This window comes from Schistocerca piceifrons, chromosome 4 (assembly GCF_021461385.2).
Source record: "Schistocerca piceifrons isolate TAMUIC-IGC-003096 chromosome 4, iqSchPice1.1, whole genome shotgun sequence".
Taxonomy (NCBI): domain Eukaryota; kingdom Metazoa; phylum Arthropoda; class Insecta; order Orthoptera; family Acrididae; genus Schistocerca; species Schistocerca piceifrons.
This window is the reverse complement of record NC_060141.1, coordinates 120,499,118-120,519,747: the sequence shown is the minus strand read 5'-3', so window position 1 is coordinate 120,519,747 and position 20,630 is coordinate 120,499,118. Positions and strand designations below refer to the sequence as shown.

General features: G+C 41.2%; 1 protein-coding gene across 2 annotated transcripts in view; it reads right to left on the bottom strand.

The window, feature by feature from the left end:
• Positions 1-20,630, bottom strand: part of LOC124794862 (Na(+)/H(+) exchanger beta-like) — a 677,818-nt gene that overhangs the window by 132,064 nt on the left and 525,124 nt on the right. For both annotated transcript variants that reach the window (XM_047258533.1, XM_047258534.1), the window contains 2 exons: positions 15,438-15,479; positions 11,762-11,881 (listed from right to left, as the gene is read on the bottom strand). In XM_047258533.1, coding sequence (XP_047114489.1) covers positions 11,762-11,881; positions 15,438-15,479 — 162 coding nt within the window. The remainder of the gene's footprint in view (positions 1-11,761; positions 11,882-15,437; positions 15,480-20,630) is intronic.

The window sequence follows — 20,630 nt, the reverse complement described above, 5'->3', positions numbered from 1 at the left end:
ACCTTGTACTCCAATGGTGTTGAGGTCAACAAGGACAAATTCCAATTGCGCCAGTCCTCTGTCACATTTTTGAATTACACCGTCTCCACAGATGGAATATAGCCTCCCAAATCCTGCGTGCAGGCCATCACATCATTGCTGCCTCTGGCTACTTACAAAGAACTCTGACTTTTCTTAGGTACAATTAATTACTACCGTTGGCATCTGCCTTCTGCCACTGCTGTGCAGGCCCTGCTGACAGACTCGCTGTCAGGCAAACAGACTTCAGGCCTTAAACCAGTTTGCTGGACTGAATCTATGCTGGAGGCCTTCAAGGCTCTAAAAGCTTCCTTAGCTCATGCTGTGACACTTGCCCATCCTGACCCATCAGCCGAGTTGTTCATCACTACGGATTCCAGCGACATCGCGATGGGTGGAGTACTACAGCAATGCAAGGGCGACACAGTTTCTCACCTTTATTTCTTCTCTAAAATCTGTCTACAGCTCAGAAGAAACATTCTGCTTTTGATAGGGAACTTCTGGCAGTCTATGAAGCTGTCAAACACTTTCGCCCCAACATCGAGGGCCACTCTTTCTTCATCCTCAACAATCACAAACCACTAACAGACACTTTCTGCAACCCTCCCAAGGACCCACCCCATTGGCGTTTCTGCCACTTTGATTTAGTCTCTCAATTCACACCAGACGTTTGCTACATCAAAGGCACAGAAAACATCCCCGCTGATTTTTTCTCCCAGATCAATACTGTCTCACGCATCATCGACTTATACAACCTGGCCGCTCTCCAGGCCTCCGATGAGGAATCTCAAACTCTCCTCACAGATCCTCAAACATCTCTTATGTCTACCAAAGCCAAGTTCCCCAACATTTTGGATGAGATGCAGTGCAATTCTTCTACTGGCACCCTGCAGCCATTGCTCCTGCCCACATTGCACCAGCAAGCCTTTTACACCTTGCGTAACCTCGCTCACCCTGGCGTCCACACCACTACATGGCTCGTATGCAAGCATTTCATTTGGAAAAATATTAAATGGGACTGTCAGACCTGGGTACACAGCTGCGTCCCCTGTCAATGCAACAAAATTGGCCGCTAATCCACCCCTCCACAAGGCAAGTTCGGCATTCTGCAAGAACGGTTTCGTCATGTGCATATCAATCTTATCGGTCCACTACTACCGTCAGAGGGCCACAGATATATTCTCTCCACAATCAACCACATGACTCGCTGGGTGGAAGCCATTCCTTTACCCAACATCACCACTGAAATCGTGGCCAAGGGTTTTGTCTCCTCATGGATTGCCAGGTTCGGTTGACTGACCACCATCACCACCGACCAAGGTCAGCAGTTTGAGTCTGCCCTATTCACCATCTTATGTAACATCTGTGGCCTTAAAAAAATTCATGCAACAATCTACCATCCGCAAAGAAATGGGTGAGTTGAGCGCTGGCACCGCACCCTCAAAACTGCCCTCAGGTGCCACGACTGCCTCTGGTATGAGGTGCTTCCATGGGTGTTACTCGGCCTCCATTCGACCTTTAAACCAGACTACCAGGGGAACTTATCCTGCCTCAAGCACCCGAGGATTTTCCCCCCTCCCCAGATATCATTAGTCACATGCGCACTCACTTCAAACATGCATGGCTACACCTGCCTATCAGCCACTCTCGTCGGACGCTTACATGCTAACTGCACTCAACACTTGCTCCCATGTTATGCTCAGGGATGATTCCATTACACAACCCTTGCAATCACTCTACCTCTGCCACTTTAAAGTACTCCAGTAGGGTGAGACAATGTTTGACATTATGGTTAAAGATCGTCCTCAAATTGTTTCATTGCACAGGCTCAAATCTGCTTTCGTGGACTCTGACGTCCCTCTGCCATCTTAGTTGGACACTCCTGGTGACTTTTCCACCACAGAGCCCGAAAATGCTTTGTCTCATCCCATGGCACTGTTTTCTCCAGCCCATGATTCATCGTCACCATTCGCAAGTTTTCCAGGCATGTCGCCATCCACCCCATGTGCGGGTTTTGCCGCCACTTCACCATCAGTGGAGACTCGCTCTCCCACATTCAATGTGTGCTGCAACATGCCACCACACCATGTGGACGAAGTGTCAATCATCACCTTTAATGACTGTGTGCTTGTGCTCCTAACAGACACCACGGCCTCGCCATCCAACGGGCAGTTAAATGCCAGTGTGGTGCATAGCCTGTCCCTCCCCTGCGAATGCGACCTGTTAGAAATTGGCACATTCATCTCGTTGGATGGCTCGATCTGCATACAGGGCAGCCACACCTGCACCACACCGCAGGCTGTTCCACACACCTGCTCTTGCACAATTCGACACATCATCCAGCCCCGCTGGTTAACTGACTACGAGGCGGACCTGCCGCCAGTCACTCCACCTCCACACTCCGCCTCGACCGTGATGGAAATTCCGGTTGTGCGCCTGCTGATTCACATGACTATTACTCTTCACAGAAGGGCTTCTGTGAAGTTTGGAAGATAGCAGACAAGGGACTGGCAGAATTGAAGCTGTGAGGATGGGTCATGCGTTGGGTAGCTGAGGTGGTAGAGCACTTGCCCATGGAAGGCAAAGGTCCCAAGTTCGAGTCTCGGTCCAGCACACAGTTTTAATCTGCAAGGAAGTTTCACATCAGTGCACACTCTGCTGCTCAGTGAAATCTCATTCTGTTTAAACTCTGACCATAATTTCTCTATGGCCATTATCCCAGAACTAAGTGATTGCAATTCATTGTCTAAGTAAGATGCTAACAACTGCTTATCTTTTCTTTCTAGCAGAAGCACTCTCCTAGCCCATTTGACCAGTTTATTAGCTTTCGTAACCATAGACACTATGATGACATCATGATCACTAATTGCCATCTCTATAATGATGCCATCAATAAAGACTGACCCATTTGTAGTTACAAGATCCAGGATACTTCCATTGTGTGTTGGCTGCTGAACTAACTACTCTACACAGTTTTTAGAAAATGTATTCAAAAGTACTTCACAACACTGTCTGTCTGTACCAATTGCAATGAATACAGACACATCCCAGTCTGTATTCTGTAGGTTAAAGTCACCAGCAACTAGTATCATATGATCTGGGTATTTACGCACAATTGACCATAGACTTTCTTTGGCTGACTCTAGAACTGTAACAGCAGAGTTGGGTGGTCAGTAAAATCATTGAGAAACTTGGTTTCACCTAGACCTGTTTGTACAACCAGGTAACTTCATTATCACACTCAATTTCAACCTCAGTAGAGACAATACTTTTATCAACTGCTTTGAACAATCCTCTCCTACGGCATATAATCTGTCTTTCTGATAAACATTCCAAGACTCACTAAATATCTCAGATTTCTATTTCAGAGTATGCAGCATTTCTTGTATGTGCTATTGTGAGCTGAACAAGCCTGTAGTCATACTGACACCATTCTACATATGTATTAAACATCATTATTTGTCACTAGAACTGACATATTCATCATGAGAGAATTCTGCAACTATACTGATATTGAAAAAAAATTATACATTGTTTATGTGACTGTTGGATTTCCTGGTGTAAACTGTGGATGAAGGTTTCTTGGGTCTCAGGCTGGGTGGTAGTGTTGACATACCGTGACGTTTTGTGAAGTGTCATACTACCCATCTTCTGGCAAAGTGTTGAGATTCGTGGAGAGCAGGGTGTTTGTATGCACAGTCACCCCCATCCACTAGACCTCAGGAGGCTGCAGTGGACTGGCAGCATGCACACGGTGGTGGGGGTAGCAGTTGGCCCTGGAGGCCGTGTTCAGTTCTCGATGAAAGCATTCTGTCTGTGTACACGGTGGAGGACGATGACAGGCGAGCTCCCGACAGATTGCCAGTATTGCAGGGTTCCATGCTGCACTGAGTTGGTATCCCTCATCCGTGTTGACCAGGTTGTCATGAATCCTTATTTCTAGGGATTCTTTGATAATACTTTCCCAGAAGCCAGATGGTCAGCACAGCACCTTTGTGTTTTCGAAGTTGAAGGTGTGTTCTTCATTTGTGCTGTTCCTGCTATGGCTGATTTTTCTGTGTGGCCTAGTTGCACACATCTGATATGTTTTTTGCAGCATTTAGATATACAGCGCTGTGTTTGTCCAATGTATTGTTTACCACATTCGCATGGTATGCTGTATATTTCTGCTGTGTTAAGCTTCAGCAGGTTTTTGGCAGAATCTAGGAGCTCCCTCATCTTTGGTAGTAAGCAGAGAATGGTTTTGATATTGTATTTGCCCAGAAGTCTTCCAATTTTGGCCGAGAGTGGACCCATGTACAGTAGGAGCATGAGTCGTTTGTTTCCTTCTTCTTCTTCTTCTTCTTCTTCTTCTTCTGAGGTTGTCATTGCTTCCTTCTTCCTTTTAAGCACCCTGCTGATCTGTGTTTCACTGTAGCCATTTTGGTAGAAGACTTCCCTCAGGTGTTGCAGCTCGGATGCTAGGATGTCTTTGTCACAGACGACATCCACCTTGTGTACCAGGGTGGTCAGTACTGTTTGTCTTTGTGCGAGATGGTGGCAGCTTGTTGAATGAAGGTCTGCATGTGTCTTCTTCCTATGTATTGCATGGCCTAGTGAACAATCTACTTTCCTCTTAATTAGTATGTCAAGGAAGGGGAGGTATCCATTGTCCTCCATTTCCATCATAAATTTGATATTCGGATGGATGCTGTTGAGGTGCTCCAGAAATTCATCTAGTGCCTGTTTTCCATGTCCTCACATGACAAAAGTGTTGCCGACATAGCTGAAGAAGTGCTTTGGTTTCTGTCTGGCTGTTTGAAGGGCTACCTCCTCAAAATATTCCAAATAGAGGTTCACAATCGCAGGAGCCAGTGGGGAGCCCATGGCCACACCATCAATCTGCTCGAAGAATTCCACATTGCACTGGAAGTAGGTTGATGTTAGTGCATGTTCAAAAAGGCTGACTGTTTGTGGTTCAAAGTGCTGAGCTAAAAGTGCCAAAGAATCTTGAAGGGGCACTTTTATGAAAAGCAGTGTCACATTGAAGCTCACAAGTAGGTCCCACCTTGGTAGTCGCATCTCCCTGAGTATTTTTACGAATTCGACTGAGTTTCTCACATGGTGGCTGCAGTGTCCTATAAGGGTTGGGAGCAGTGTCAGTAGGTATTTGGCTAGTCCATAACTGTGAGCGTTGATGGAGTCCACAATCGGGCTCAGAGGTACCCCTTCCTTATGGATCTTGGGGAGTCCATAGAGGCATGGTATTGCTGGCACTCTGGTGTGCAGCCGCTTCTTCACTGGCTCAGGTAAGCCAGATTTCTTCAGCAGAGCTATCATCTTTCTACTCATCATCAAGGTTGGGTCCTTCTTCAGCCTCTTGTAGGCCTCATCTTGTAGCAGCAGGTTTATTTTCTGCCGGTACTCAGCAGTACTTAATAGCACTGTAGTGTTTCCTTTGTCCACTGGTAGGGTTGTTATATCAGGGACATCTCTAAGGGACCGGAGAGCTGCTAGTTCTTCCACAGATATGTTATTGTCATTTTCCACTGTCAGTTGCTCATTTTTTAGCACTGTGAATATGCAATTGAAACTGGAAAATAAGCAATATACCATTTTTTAAAATTACTGTTTGCCAAACTTGATTTCCTACAAATGTTTTGTGTCTATTCATGCAGAACAAGTTGGAATTTAGGGACTTTCACTGAATATACAATTCATATCTACTCACATAAGCCAAATGTAACTACATTTACAATTATAACAATGGAAATATTCGATTATTGATCCATCTCGGCATTTCTTTACAGTAACTACTCCTTTTTTCACTCCATTTCAGTTTTGTACATCTTTCATTTTTCACTGTCTCCACTCCCACCTCTGTTACATACAGTGCATTTATCTTTTCACTCTGATTAATTCATGCACAATGTTTTAGCAGTAACCTTGGTCATACTAATTAGTCTTCAACTTTTAAGCTCTCAGGTTTTCAAATCTTGTCTAGAGCTGTCCCCAGCAATCAGTCTTTCCTTCTCATCCTGTCCGGTAAGCCTCCTCTGACCTGGGGTTCCGGGTGGCTTTTCTGAACTGTACCCCTTTCCCTAAACCTCTCCTGTCATTTTCCTTCACTCCTCTTCCTTCTCCTTCAACTCTTCAGCCAGAAGAAGGAGCCACTGGCTCCAAAAGCTTGTAAAAGTTAAACCTTTTTATGTGTGTGTTCCTCTGCCACCACTTGGCGAGTAGAGTTTTTTTCTATCCATTTACATTATAAATTTATGATTCGATATTTCTATAGACAACATAAGTGATACAATTGAATGTGTTTATTTTCTATTGTTTGATGTCATAATGCATAAAAATTTGGGCAATCCATTTTTCACTCAAAAGCAATCCATCATTGCCACACTTGACATTATTTCACAAATTTCATGTATATCTCTATTCAACAAGCTGAAAAGTTTTACACTGACAGTAAATCCACTTGTGAATGAGATTTTTCCTAACAAATTTAATGGAATAGAAGAATTTATTTAATGGTTGTAAAACAGAAAAGTTATCTATATGTTGTGCTCACATCCTTAAGTACTGCTGAAAAAAAAAAAGAGTGCAACACTCTGTAAGATATATTTTAAATAGGCTTCCAAGAATGTACTAGGGCTATCTACAAAGTACACTATGTTTTGGAATTAAAAATAAATAAAGTATTGGAATTTTTTTTTATTATATACAGATGAAAGCCACACTTAAATACTACTTTTCTACATAGTTGCCATTTAAATTAAGGCACTTATCATAGCGATGGATGAGCTTGGAAATTCCTTCATCATAAAATTTGGCCACCTGCGCCTTCAACCACGTGGTTACCTCTTCTTGAAGCTGTGCGTCGTCATCAAAACGCTGCATAGCCAACCACTTCTTCATTGTTGGGAATAAGTGGAAGTCACTTGGTGCCAGGTCGGGACTGTACGGTGGATGAGGAAACAACTCCCACTTAAAAGATTCGAGAACTTCATGAGTGGCATTTTCCGTGTGGGCCCTGTTGTCATGAATCAGCAAGATCTTTGAGCCCAACTTTCCCCTGCACTTGTTTTGTATTGCTCTTCTGAGGTTGTGCAGAGTTTAGCAATACCTTTGAGAGTTTATTGTAGTGCCTCTTTCCAGGAAATCCACAAAAATCACACCTTTTCTGTCCCAAAAGACAATCACCACGTGGTTGAAGGCGCAGGCGGACGAATTTTATGACGAAGGAATTTCCAAGCTCGTCCATTGCTACGATAAGTGCCTTAATTTAAATGGCAACTATGTAGAAAAGTAGTATTTAAGTGTGGCTTTCATCTGTATATAATAAAAAAAATTCAATACTTTATTTATTTTTAATTCCAAAACGTAATGTACTTTGTGGATAGCCCTTGTAAATACAGGATTGAATAACAATATGAATTAGGATAGTTGGGTACTGACCAGTTAGAGAAGGTGATGAGTAGCACACAGGACAATTTAAAAGTATACTAAGCTATCAGACAAAGTCCTTTATCAGATTTAGAAAAATGCACACATATTCATGCAGGCATAACACACACACAAATGGTCAGTGTCATCTCCAGTAGCAATCTCAGCTGAGGTGGGTAGTGGGAGTACAGAAGAGGTGTGGAGCAGGGTGAAAGAAGGGTAGCAATGGTAGGGGTGGGGGAAGATGCTGTAGTGCTGCCTGTAGAAGTGTGTAATGATGACAGGACAGGATGGTGGGCTGCTAGTCACAGTGCTGGAAGGGGAAAAGGGGAGAGAAGAGAAGCAAGGAAGGCGAAAACTCACAGGGATACGAGCCACAAGACAAGGGGTTAGGAGCTGAGGTGGAATAGGGACAGACAAGTTCGGATTAGTGGTAGAATACCACTATGGAAAGTTTAGTGGTAGTGGGTAGGTTATTTGTCATTTCAGAGGATGATGAGAAGTAGTTGAAACCCTGGCAGAGAATGTAATTCAGCTGCTCTTGTCCCGGGTGGTGCTGAGTTACAAGCGGGATGCTACTTTGTGGCTGGTCAGTGTGTGTGTGAGGGTGGTGGGTGACGGGACACAAAGCAAAGCAGATCTGTTTCTGGACAAGGTGCAGAGGTAATTTCAGTGTGTGAAGGCCTTAGCGAGACCCTCAATATGTTTGGTGAGTAACTGCTCATCGCCATAGGTGCAATGACAACATGTGGTTAGGCTGTATGGGAGGGACTTCTTGATGTGGAATTGATGGGAGCTGTAGTGTATTGTTGGTAGTTGATAGGTTTGAGGTAGGCAGAGGTACTGATGGAGCCATTTGTGAGCTGGATGTCCACATCGAGGAAGGTAGCTTGTTGGGCGGAGGAGGAGCAGGTGAAGTAAATGAGGGAGAAGGTGTCGAGGTTCTGGAGGAATGTTGGTAGGGTAATCTAACTCTTCATCCAGATTTGAAGATACTATTAATGAATCTGAACCACATGAGAGATCTGGGATTCTGGGTGATTAGGAAGAATTTCTCTGGATAAGCTAACTCTTCATCCAGATTTGAAGATATTATTAATGAATCTGAACCACATGAGAGATCTGGGATTCTGGGTGATTAGGAAGAATTTCTCTGGATAACCCATGAATAAATTACCATAGGATGGTTCCATGCAGGTGCCCCTATCTGTATCACAGATTTATTTGTGGGTGAGAAGTGATACCAGAGAAGGAGGTCTGTTCCATCTGGCTACATTTCACATAGGGTGCACATAGCAAGCAATTTTGGTTCAGCTCAAAACCAAAGTGACACAGAGCAACTGCACCAATGATCCTCAACAGGCATATAAGACCAAGTCTCAGTTCTTGTTAGGGGCCTTTTGACACAATGCTATCATCTGTTTGATATAAACTTTTGATGCATGCATGTCTTGCAGACATGAAATCACAAGAAGATTGCCACAGTGCAAGCATCTGCCACCAGTAGCAATTTCTTGAAGAAGATTAATAGTTACCTCATAGAAATATTGTGGAATTTACACAGCCTGATACAGCTGCAGACCTGAGAAGCATGTACTCGTTATATGAACTGTGGAGAAGCAGGCTGGTACAACAAACACTCTGTGATGTTACTGCATACAGCTGAAATACTGGAAAGTTAGAGTTTGCACAATCCACATGACGTAGCTGGAAGTGGGGCATTCCCCTTAGTGTCAGTTCATACTGTAGGCAGACTCTTGGAGAGAGAAAACATTCAACATCAATGCAGACAGGGTTGACTGTATCCTACAACCCACAACTAAGAATATTGTCTATCTTCATGTGACTGAAAACATCCAACCAGAGCAGCATCTGCCCTGAATAGGCAGGGCCCCCATGGCAGTCTCTCAGTTACATGTCTCCTATAAGACTATGCCCTGTCAGCTTCAAAAGATTACTGTATTTTCTTGTTGGTGCACTAGAAACATTTCACAGGAACAAAGATATTGAGTGTCTTGTTGAAGTGGTGTCTTACATGCATAAGCAGACACAATAATAGTAGTGTTATCCCCATGGATGAGTCACAGTTCAACCTGGAGAGTGATTTTCACTGCCTGTTCATTTGTTATACCACTGCGACAGTTTACAATCTCAGCACGTTTGGGAAAAGGAAACCATTGTGATGATGCCAATACTCTCATCTTAGGCAGCATCATTTTAGAAGCATACATTCCACTAAATGCTTTTCTTAGGGATATTGTGTCATGTAATAATACAGTTTAATGGAGCATAGTCAATAAATACATAAATATACAACAGAGATATTGTGATCACTGTAACTTACAGGGATGATATCATGCAACGTTATGTGCATCTTTTTATGGTGAATATGGACTTTGGTTCAATCAGGTTGATATAAATGCCTGACAGTGTATAGCTGACCTGATGGACAAGTACCTGCAATATTAAACTGCTGTAGAGGTCAGTTTACTCTGCAGTCTTAAATCCGAGTGAACACTCATGTTGCACTGTAGGTCAAGGGACTGCAGCCCTAACACCACCACAGGCTATTACTTAGCTGTGTAGGGGACTTGTCCAGTAGTAGGGGTCTTACTTTAAGCCATGCTATATGGACTGATCCATAGTATTTACCCTGTATTTCCATATATCCATCAAACTGCACATCGACATTCTGTAGGTCCTAAACAGAAAGATAAAAGGTGTAAAACTTTGCATCCGCCATTTGCCAATAGGTGGCGACAATGGTAAGTAGCAGTAGAAAGAAACAGATTTCAGACATCATGCAGTTAGCTTGGGCCTTGGTCAACATAACCTCACTCAAACATTAGTCAATTTGTGACTGCATCATAAAGTTGTTCTTGATTGAAAATTTCAGTTTAAGAGCCTAATTCTCATCATTTGTGGGAGGTGTTACTGTTGTTTCAGTATGAAGAAAACAGCAGCTGAGTCTCATCAAATGCTCTCAAGTACATATGGTAAGGATGCTGTTAGTGAAAGAATGTGTTGTGAGTGGTTTCAATGCTTCAAGAACAGTGATTTTAACATCGCAGACCAGCATAGTGGTGGAAGAGAGAATGTTTTCGAAGATGCAGAATTGGAGACATTGCTGGGTGTAGACTCACATCATACTCAAGAAGAATTGGCATGATTAGTGGGAGTGACACAGCAAGCCATTTCAAAATGTCTCAAGGCTATGGGCATGATTCAGAAAGAAGAAACTTGGGTTCCGTGTGAACTGAAACCAAGAGACATTGAACGGCGTTTGTGTGTTTGTGAACAGTTGCTTCAGAGGCAAAAGGGAAGTGATTTCTGCATCACATTGTGACTAGGGACGAAAAATGGTTTCATTGAGATAACCCTAAATGCAAACAATTATGGGGATATCCCAGCCATGCTTCCACATCGACGGCCAAACCGAATATTCACGGCTCCAAGATCATGCTCTGCGTTTGGTGGGACCAGCTTGGTGTCGTGTACTGTGAGGTGTTAAAACCAAGTGAAACAATCACAGGTGCTTGTTATCAGATACAATTAATGTGTTTGAGCAGAGCATTAAGAGACAAATGACCACAATAAAGTGAGAGGAATGACAAAGTGATTTTACAGCATGATAACACTCAACCCCATATTGCAAAAAAGAGGTCAAAACATACTTGGAAACGTTAAAATGGGAAGTCGTACCCTACCCGTCATATGCTCCAGACATTGCTCCCTATGACTGTCACCTGTTTAGATCAATGGCGCTTGGCCTGGCTGACCAACACTTTTGATCTCATGAAGAAGTCACAAATTGGATCGATTTGTGGATCGCTTCAAAGAGATGAACAATTTTTGCGATGCGGGATTCATACACTGCCCAAAAGATGGGAGAAAGTAGTGGCCAGCAATGGAAAATACTTTGAATGATACATGTGTAACCAATTTGCTTCATTAAAGCCTCAAATGTTGGGGAGAAAACGGCAGAAGCAAAGCTGTATACCTTGTACTTCACACAGTAATTGCCAGTAAAAGTTTAGTACCAGATTTCTCATATGCCTAATTTCTGCACCACTGTATAATGTACAGTAATATCTCCAAGGCACATTTTAGCGCACACATTACCTCCATGCATCATTTTTGTTCATAGGTCCCTTATCTATGAAAATGTTTGACAGACTATTGTACAACAGAAAATAGTTTATGCTCATTAATTAAATCACATTGCCTGCTAAGAATATAATTTAGTTGCTACATTCTATTGAATCTGACAAGCAAAAAAGTTCAATAATTCACATTTGACAAGGTGTGCACTTACGGTGGTAACAGAATCAAGAAAAACAGCCGAGGTGTAAATGTTGGCAGAGCAAGCTGGCTGACATCACTCTGCAGAACAACCCGATCTTCAACATTTTCTGGAATCCGTACACCAGTTGAACTGTGTAAAGAACAGATATTTTTATCAGCAGACACAAATTTTAATAACAAAATCATCACAGAAATGGATATGTATTTACTTCAGCAAATTTCATGATCTATGTTTCCTCTCCAATATGCAGGTAATATAACAATTTAAATAATGTTAGGTGAAGTCTCAGATGAATCACAGTGTTAGCTCTACTGAAGAAAGGGGGAAAAATCAACTTGTTAATCTGTGCACTTAAGAGGTGTGTACAGAGCAATTCAAAAAATTTGGAGCAGCAACAATGTAACAACTTCTCTGTCTCTCCAGTGGGTGAACATGAAGCTGAAAGATTCCATAAGTTAGGGAAAAATATTCACACTTATCATTCTCAGAATCAGAAAATCCTGAAAGACCAAGGATGGAAAGGTCAATTCCAATATTGTGCTACTTGTTCAAAGTGTTAGAAGACACCAGAGTGTACCCATCACTGTCAGTCTGCCAATTATACAAAAAGCTGACAGTTTGTGCAATTCTACTTTTTATAAGTGTTGTGTCATTAAAATTAATTCAGAATGGCTAAGAATTAAACAGCAAATTTGGTAGGAATGATCTGCATTTATCTTCGGATTGTAACAGAAATAAAACCACACTGGAAGTTGTATTGCATATTTCAAAGTCTCTTTGGTAGCCACACTAGAAATGAGAACAGACGATACAAATTTACTGACATGCATAATATCACTCACATCCATGAAAGTGTCTCCAGTGGAGAGGCCACTGATATCACAGGCTGGTTACATAAAATTCTGTAGCAGCCAAATATAAGGCTACCTGGTGGCCAGCATGCCCTCAGTTTCTCCTTTGCTAGCTGCTATTATCCAGCTCTGCCACTATGAAATGAACTACATGGACTAGACTGGAGTTGTGTTGGATAGTAACTGTTGTGTTTTCTGATTTACTGCATGATCAGAGAAAGGGTCCTGTTACTTGCATTCTACAAACTGATATAACATTTCTGTACAGTGCTTATGTTTGATGAGGATGTGGTTTCCATCACCATATGACTTATTTGGAATATGCATAGTAATATAACTGCAATACATGTGCAAAACAAAGTACTCATGCTTGGGCTTACTAATTTCAACCAGGAACAATTAATGTTTGGTTTTATAGACTAACAGACTATATGTTGTTGCAGAAATCTAACTTTGTGTTCAATGAATGATTGGTGGCCCTAAAGTGAAGGTTACAATATTCTCCACCTCACTTGAACTATGGGGTTAATTTTGTAGGATCATCCAATCTTTGCTAAGATCAAATGTAAATTCACAGTAAAGATTACAGAAAAATAATCTGTATAACAACAGTGTCACACATCCACTCCTACTGTGTTTTCAATAATGACTAACTGAACATTTCTAACATCAGAGATTCCTTTATAGAGTGACCTGTCATTACTACCATAACAAAAAACATTTAATTGCTTCAGCAGCTTATGAGTGTATGATTTCATGATCAGTTCCCAATACAGCAAAATTGTTCTGGGTAGATATTCAATTGAAAATTAAAAACTATCCATCACAAGGAAAGTGTAAGGTTTCTAGTGAGATGTATCAACCCTTCTACACCTTTCGGACAATCAACTCCCCCCACCCCCACACTCTCTTCCCAAAAAAGAAAATCACAATGTTTGTGGAGGTAGGATCTTCCAGTTATCTTGGGGTATGAGTGATTTGTCTTCCCTTTTAACCTTTCCCAAACTATCTTTCACTTCTCCCCAAGAAAGGAAGAAGAGTCATCAAAAAATTTAGAAATGATTTGAGGCATGCCCCAGGAAAATGTATTGGGACACACCCTGTTCATTTTGTGTATTATGACATGGTTGACGTTTTGCAGATGATGCCATTACCTACAACAAAGTACTATCCAAAAAGAAAACTGCACAAATATCCAGTCAGATACTGAAAGAATCTGAAGTGGTGCCTAAGTTGGCAACTTGCATTTAATGTTCAGAAATGTAAAATTGGTCACTTCACAAAATGCAGAAAATTAGTATGGCTACAATATCATTGAATCACATTTCGAATCAGTCAAATCAAATAAATACTTAGGTGTAATAATTTGTGGGGATATATAATGGAATGATCACATAGTCACAGTCATAGATAAAGCAGATGGCACACTTTGGTTCAATCACAGAACACTGGGAAAATGAAGTCTTTCTACATAGAAGATTGCTTACAAAACCTTGGGCAGCCCTTCCTAGAATACTGCTTAAGTGGGACCCATATAAAATAGGACCAACAGAGGATACTGATCATTTACAAAGAAGAGCTGCAAAAACACTCTCAGGTTTGATTGACTTGTAAGAGCTTTACAGACACGTGAAAAATTTGTCACTGCAGTTTGTAATACAGTACATAATGTATTCCTTGACCTTTTCATAGTTTTGCATGATACTCTGGCTTTTTATGTAACACACAGTTTAGAAGCATTTAATCCATTTAATAGCCTGATTTCTAAGGAAAACCATTTTCAGAGCAGCCTGTGACTATGTTAAATATTTCAGTACAGCCAAGTGCATTGTGGATTTATTTCTCCACTGTATTTTTAAAATGCTTCTTCAAGTCGTCATTTATTTTTCCTCTTGCAATTTGCTATTAAACATCAGCTGTTGATCATCATGATCTGAGAGATTATTAACTATAGGAATTACACCACAAATTTGCAATCTAAGTGCACCTATAACAATGTGGTTAACAGCAGTACTCTTAGTTTCTGTAACTCTTGTTGCAAATTGTATGAGGTGAGTTACATTGGATTTAATGACAAGGGGCTTAGGTATAATATAGAATATGAATACTCTAAAAAGTTTAAATTAAAATCTCCACTTAGTATTACTTCATTTTAAGTTTAATTCCCACACTTCATTCACAAAAGGAATGGGAGAAAGCCTTACCATTAGGCACTGTGAAAAGTGCCCTCTGTCATCCATAGATGACATAAATCAAGATCAAAATTTTTATGAGCCTATTGGGTTTTTTGTTTGTTTGTATCATAAATCTTTATTAGGAAGTTAAAAATATCCTCTTTATATGAGTAGTGTTTTATGCAAGAAACTAATCTGGTTTAATGATAAAAACCTCGAAATGATAAGCATTTGATTTGAGACAATAATACTGATTTAGTAATTAAAGCCTAAAAACAGATCATCGCAATTATTTTTTCTGATATATTACTAATCATTTGAAGTTCTTCTTTCTGGCATGATCATGTAATGTGAACTATGGATATACATACATAACAGCATGAATTTTATGCCTGTGTGGATTCTAAGTTCCTTCTGTTCGTCAACTACTATTTACTGCAATTTAGTTTCTAAGAAGAACTTCTGATGTAAAGTGTACTGAATGAATGCCCTATTTTTGTTTCAGTTTCCAAGTATGAACTGTTATTCATAATGTAACTGCTCTTGTAAAAATTGTAATTATAGAAATTCAAGTAATGTTATCAAAAACAGTCATATATGATCTGAAACACAGTATATATAACATGTAAAGGTCATGTAATTAATAATTAATTTACTCACTAAATGATTGCTCCAACTGTCACACCCACAACAATCATAAGGCTGGAAAAAAACAGAAGTAGTTATTATATTTTTTGTTTATAATGTGTAAGAGAATAGCCTTACAAACACATAACAAAAAACATATTATTAATATATTTACATTGATTACTCCATGTGTAATTTGTTCATTGCTTTCATGTGGTGCACTGTTTTAAGGTCACTAATGTCAAGTGTAATAGTATAGTTTGCACAAAAATAAGTCCCTGTGTTTCTTTTGTGTCATTATAGAATGTAATGCACATCTCTGTTCAGCAGGCAAGAATTTTCACACTATCATCATATAAACCTCAGTCTCCCAAAAATTTTGTAGTTGATGAGATGCATCTACATTTGTAAAGTACATATGTTGAAAACCAAATGTACTCATTTTCACGTTTCCTAAGAAGCTCACAACAAAAACACATCTCTATTGTGTCCAAATCTGCTAAAGGAATACAATGTGAATGTGACTACAGAGATCAACTTTAGGAGTCCAATACTGACAGATATGGAACAATATTTTTAAGTAAAGGAACACAATTTTTAACATAAAGTTGTCTCCAGAGATGTGTATTTTTCATTGCAGATGAAAATATTTTTATTCCTTCAGTTGCATCATTGTTACAGATTGGTTGTGCAATGAATTTAGTCAGCAGTGACTCAATACTGGACTGCAAACAGACTGAGATGGTATTTGCAGAAAGCCAGTTGTACCAAAACCATCAGCAGGTTCATCAAATTTACTGAGAATTGTACCAAAATAGACCTTATTGCTTAAAATATAAAATTGTTATGGTATTTTTGGGTCCTTTAATATAAGGACTGGACAAGGAAAATATGTCAGTTTTCACATACACACACACACACACACACACACACACACACACACACACACACACACACACATGCCTCTCCCCTACATGTTGCCTTTAAGGGCTAACAATGCCAATGCTTTCCTTCTCAGCGGGCAGTCTGGTTGTGGTGGGTGTAGTGTTGGGTGAGGAGGGTAGACAGAGAGGGAGCTGGGAGGCAGGTAGAGGGATTAGGGATAGCTGTCTAGTGCCTCAGAGGGAGGCAGTTGGTTTGTCAGCTAGGAGTGCAGGAGGGAGGGGTGGCAAGAATATGGGCTAGGCGTGTAATGCATGATTGTAGGGGCCATTGGGGAGCACACACTGAAGGTGACATGTGACTGTGAGGTGGTGGGGTGGTACAACAGAGGAAGGGAAACATTTGGTTGGATGGTGCAGGACAGTGGGTTAACTGTGACAGACCAGGATGATTATCAGAGCAGAGGATGTGTCGTAAAGATAAATCCCATCTGCATAGTTTAGAGAAGCTGGTGATGGAGGGAAGGATCAGGATGGCATCGGTTGTGAAGTAGCCATTGAAACTGAGCATGTGTTGCACTCAGCCACATGTGCTGCTGGTGAAGCAGCCACTGGCATTGAACACATTTTACTCAGCTGCATGATGTAGCACCACGTGGTCAAAGTTGACCAGTGGCATGACATGTGGCTGATCACAACTTGCTCAATTTCAATGGTGGGTTCACAGAACATGCCATCTTGATTATTCCCTCCACCACCAGCCTCTCTAAACTATGCTGATGGGAGTCCCCCTTACAACACATCCTCCACTCTTGTAATCTTCCTGGATTCAGTCTAAGGTAATCAACCTTCCCTAAACACTCCACACAAAAGTTTCCCCTTCCTCTATTCTGTCATCTCATTCCAATTCACATCCTGACATTTACTCTAGCTTGTCAATGGACAACTCCAAAATCTAGCAATTTTTCTTTCTTGTGTGCCTATTGACAACTCAGTGCTCCTTTTTTTCAGTGAGTGGTTTCCTTTAATCCAAAAGGAATGTATTACTTACCCAACATGTAAATCAATACTATGTGTAGCTCTTGGATCTTGTCAAAGGATAATTTCGAGTAAATTTTCCATCACGAGAAATGTTTGTGATTAGTAGATGACCAGTATCATGCCAATAGACTGATGGCATCATCATTGTTGTGTACAGATGAGCCTTAGTAGTCAATCAGTATTTGATGTCATGAACAACACAAAAGCATTACTAAAGCAGAAGCCAACAAACTAACAGTAAATCCATAGGAATGGGGGGGGGGGGGGGGGTTTTGACAGATAAAACATTCAAATTCCAATTCAGCAGAATCTAAAAAAAATATTGAGTAGAGAGAGGCAGAGAGAGAGAGAGAGAGAGAGAGAGAGAGAGAGAGAGAGAGAGAGAGATGAGGGGGGGGGGGGGGGGGAGGAAGGCCCTATCATAACCTCACTACCCACCCCTGCTGGACTGCTGCTAACCTTTCAATGTGTGTGAGGTTTCTACTTCTTATGAGGGAGTTAGTCCAAAAGCTGAATATTTCCAGCACTCTTTTTCACTGTGCCTCTCTGCAATTCCAAAACTTCAGGATACTGTTGCAACACTTCTGACATGGATACATTCACTGGCTTAGTTATAAGGGTGTCATAAGGCCACTGTATCCCCCCTTTAGGCAAGAGAGCTCACAACTGTAGTAACTGACCCTTGATATCCTGGATGCTGGCACTGGAATGGAATTGACATCTGAGCTGGTCACCTACATGTTCTATCAGGGACAGATTTTAGGATCTTGCTGGCCACAGAAGTAAGTACCTCAACATTAGGCAGACAGTTCGTAGAGACAATTGCAATGTGTGGGCAAGCAGTGTCCTGTTGAAAAATGTCACATTGATACTGTCAAATGAGAGTTAACTCAGGATGTCCATTACGTACCACTGAGCTGTCAGAGTTCCCTCAGTTATAACCAACCATGACCTGACAACAAACCTGGTGGCTCCACATATTACGACATCAAGAGTAACACTGCTGTGCCTCACCAAAATGTTGGAAGAATGGGACATCTTCCCAGGTCACCGCCATACCCACTGAGAGTGGTCGTTCAGGGTAACACAGAACCATGCATTACCACTGAACACAACATGATGCCATTCATCAACTGTCCATGCTTCCCGGTCTTCGAACCACTCCAAGAACAGCAGTAGAGCAGTTTGTATTTGTTGAGTTAGTGGCAGACTACTCATGGGTTGGTAATTCCCCAGTCCAGCTGCTGCTAGTCTCCAACGAATGGTGTAGGATGACGCAGAATGTTGCAGGGAGTCCAACACTTGTTCTCGGATGGCAGGAACAGAAGTGAATGGGTTAAAGTGTTCTTGGTGCACAATACAGTGATCCTACCTTGTGGTGGTCAGAGGTGCTCAGTGGGAACCTTGATAGAAAATATGCCTGCCCTCACACCTCATGCAGTACGTAGGGCCTCTGTCACATCTGAATGCCTCACAAATCTGAATACTGCATGATTCAACCATCAGGCAAATGAAGACTGACAAAGAGGCACCTTTCAAAGTGTGTCAGGTACTGATAACACTATCTCGCATGAGTAAGTGGCTCTTCTGTACACTTCACAGTGAGCACTCAACATCTGACACTATTCATGGCTCTTTTATACCCTATCAACTCTGGTAACAACACTAACACAGACAATAATAATACAACCTGGTGGCTAGTTCATGTGTAGCAGAGACATCTACAACTAGGTGGTTACTCTGCAATTCACACTTAAGTGCCTGGCAGAGAGTTCATCGAACCATTTTCATACTACTTCTCTACCATTCCGCTCTCGAATGGTGTGTGGGAAAAATGAACACTTAAATCTTTCCGTTTGAGCTCTGATTTCTCTTATTTTATTATGATGATCATTTTTCCCTACATAGGTGGGTGTCAACAAAATATTTTTGCATTCAGAAGAGGAAGTTGGTGTTTGAAATTTCGTAAATAGATCTCACTGCGAAGAAGACCGCCTTTGTTTCAGTGACTACCACCCCAACTCACGTATATCAGTGACACTCTCACCCCTATTGTGTGATAACATGAAATGAGCTATCCTTCTTTGCACTTTTTCAATGTCCTCCGTCAATCCTACCTGGTAAGGATCCCACACCATGCAGTAATATTCCAGCAGAGGATGGACAAGTGTAATGTAGGCTGTCTCTTCAGTGGGTTTGTTGCATCTTCTAAGTGTGCTGCCAACAAAGTGCAGTCTTTGTTTCACCTTCCCCACAATATTATCTATGTGGCCTTTCCAATTTAAGTTGCTCATAATTGTAATTCCTCTAATCATTTATACCCATCAATAGTGTGGATTACTAAATAGTTTCATGTTGTGGGCAGCTGCAGCTGAAGTAGTCCATATTTAACAAATCAACCACTTCCAGCTGTATATGAAGCTTTATTTACAGGAACATAACCAGTTTCATGATATCAAATCCTGTACATCTGAACAAGATACAAAGCCTACAGTTGAGATTATGATCCAAAAAATGGACACATATCCTAATATCTGAGGCATATGACAACCAATATAAAATATTCATACATCAGTGAAACTTTAAGCCAGTAATATGGGAAGGAGGGGACTCAATCTTCTCAAAATAAAATGCTGTTACCCACATGAAGCAGGACATCACAGATCAAATTCACTTGTTTAATAACTGACATGTCAATGCCACATTAACCCACAATGAAAAGAACAAAATAACAGAAGTCCCAGCTACTAATATTGAAAGCCTGATTGTTAAGAAAACTCAGATCATACCAGGGAACTGCGGACAGCATCCCTCCAACTGCCTCGCCGTGCACGGCCACACTGCTAGTCAATGTACACATGTGTGTCACAGTGGAGGGCAGTAGCACTACCACACATGTAAATGGGGAAGTTCCAAACATTTTCCAAGTGTGTCCAAATATCACATGAATGAGTGAGGCCCCCATTACACAGTACTACTGTATGAACTATGAAATACTACAGTACAAAAATAGATATACCCAAACTGACCAGATGCAAGAGTACATAACAACAAACCCAGGGTCAGTAACCGAGGAATCCTAAAAGCTATGAGAGTACATCCTTGGGAGACAATCAAAGCTGGATAATACATTGAAATGTCTTAACTCCATTTCAGTATTAAGAGTGTGTTGAGGGTATAGGTTTAGACTCCACATAGTTTCATCTCTTCAAGAATGTTTAAGGTCTGCCTCACTTCTTATCTGTGTAAGACTTTTAAATTATTAGCAATACATATTATGGAATGGCCAAACTCATGTAAATGA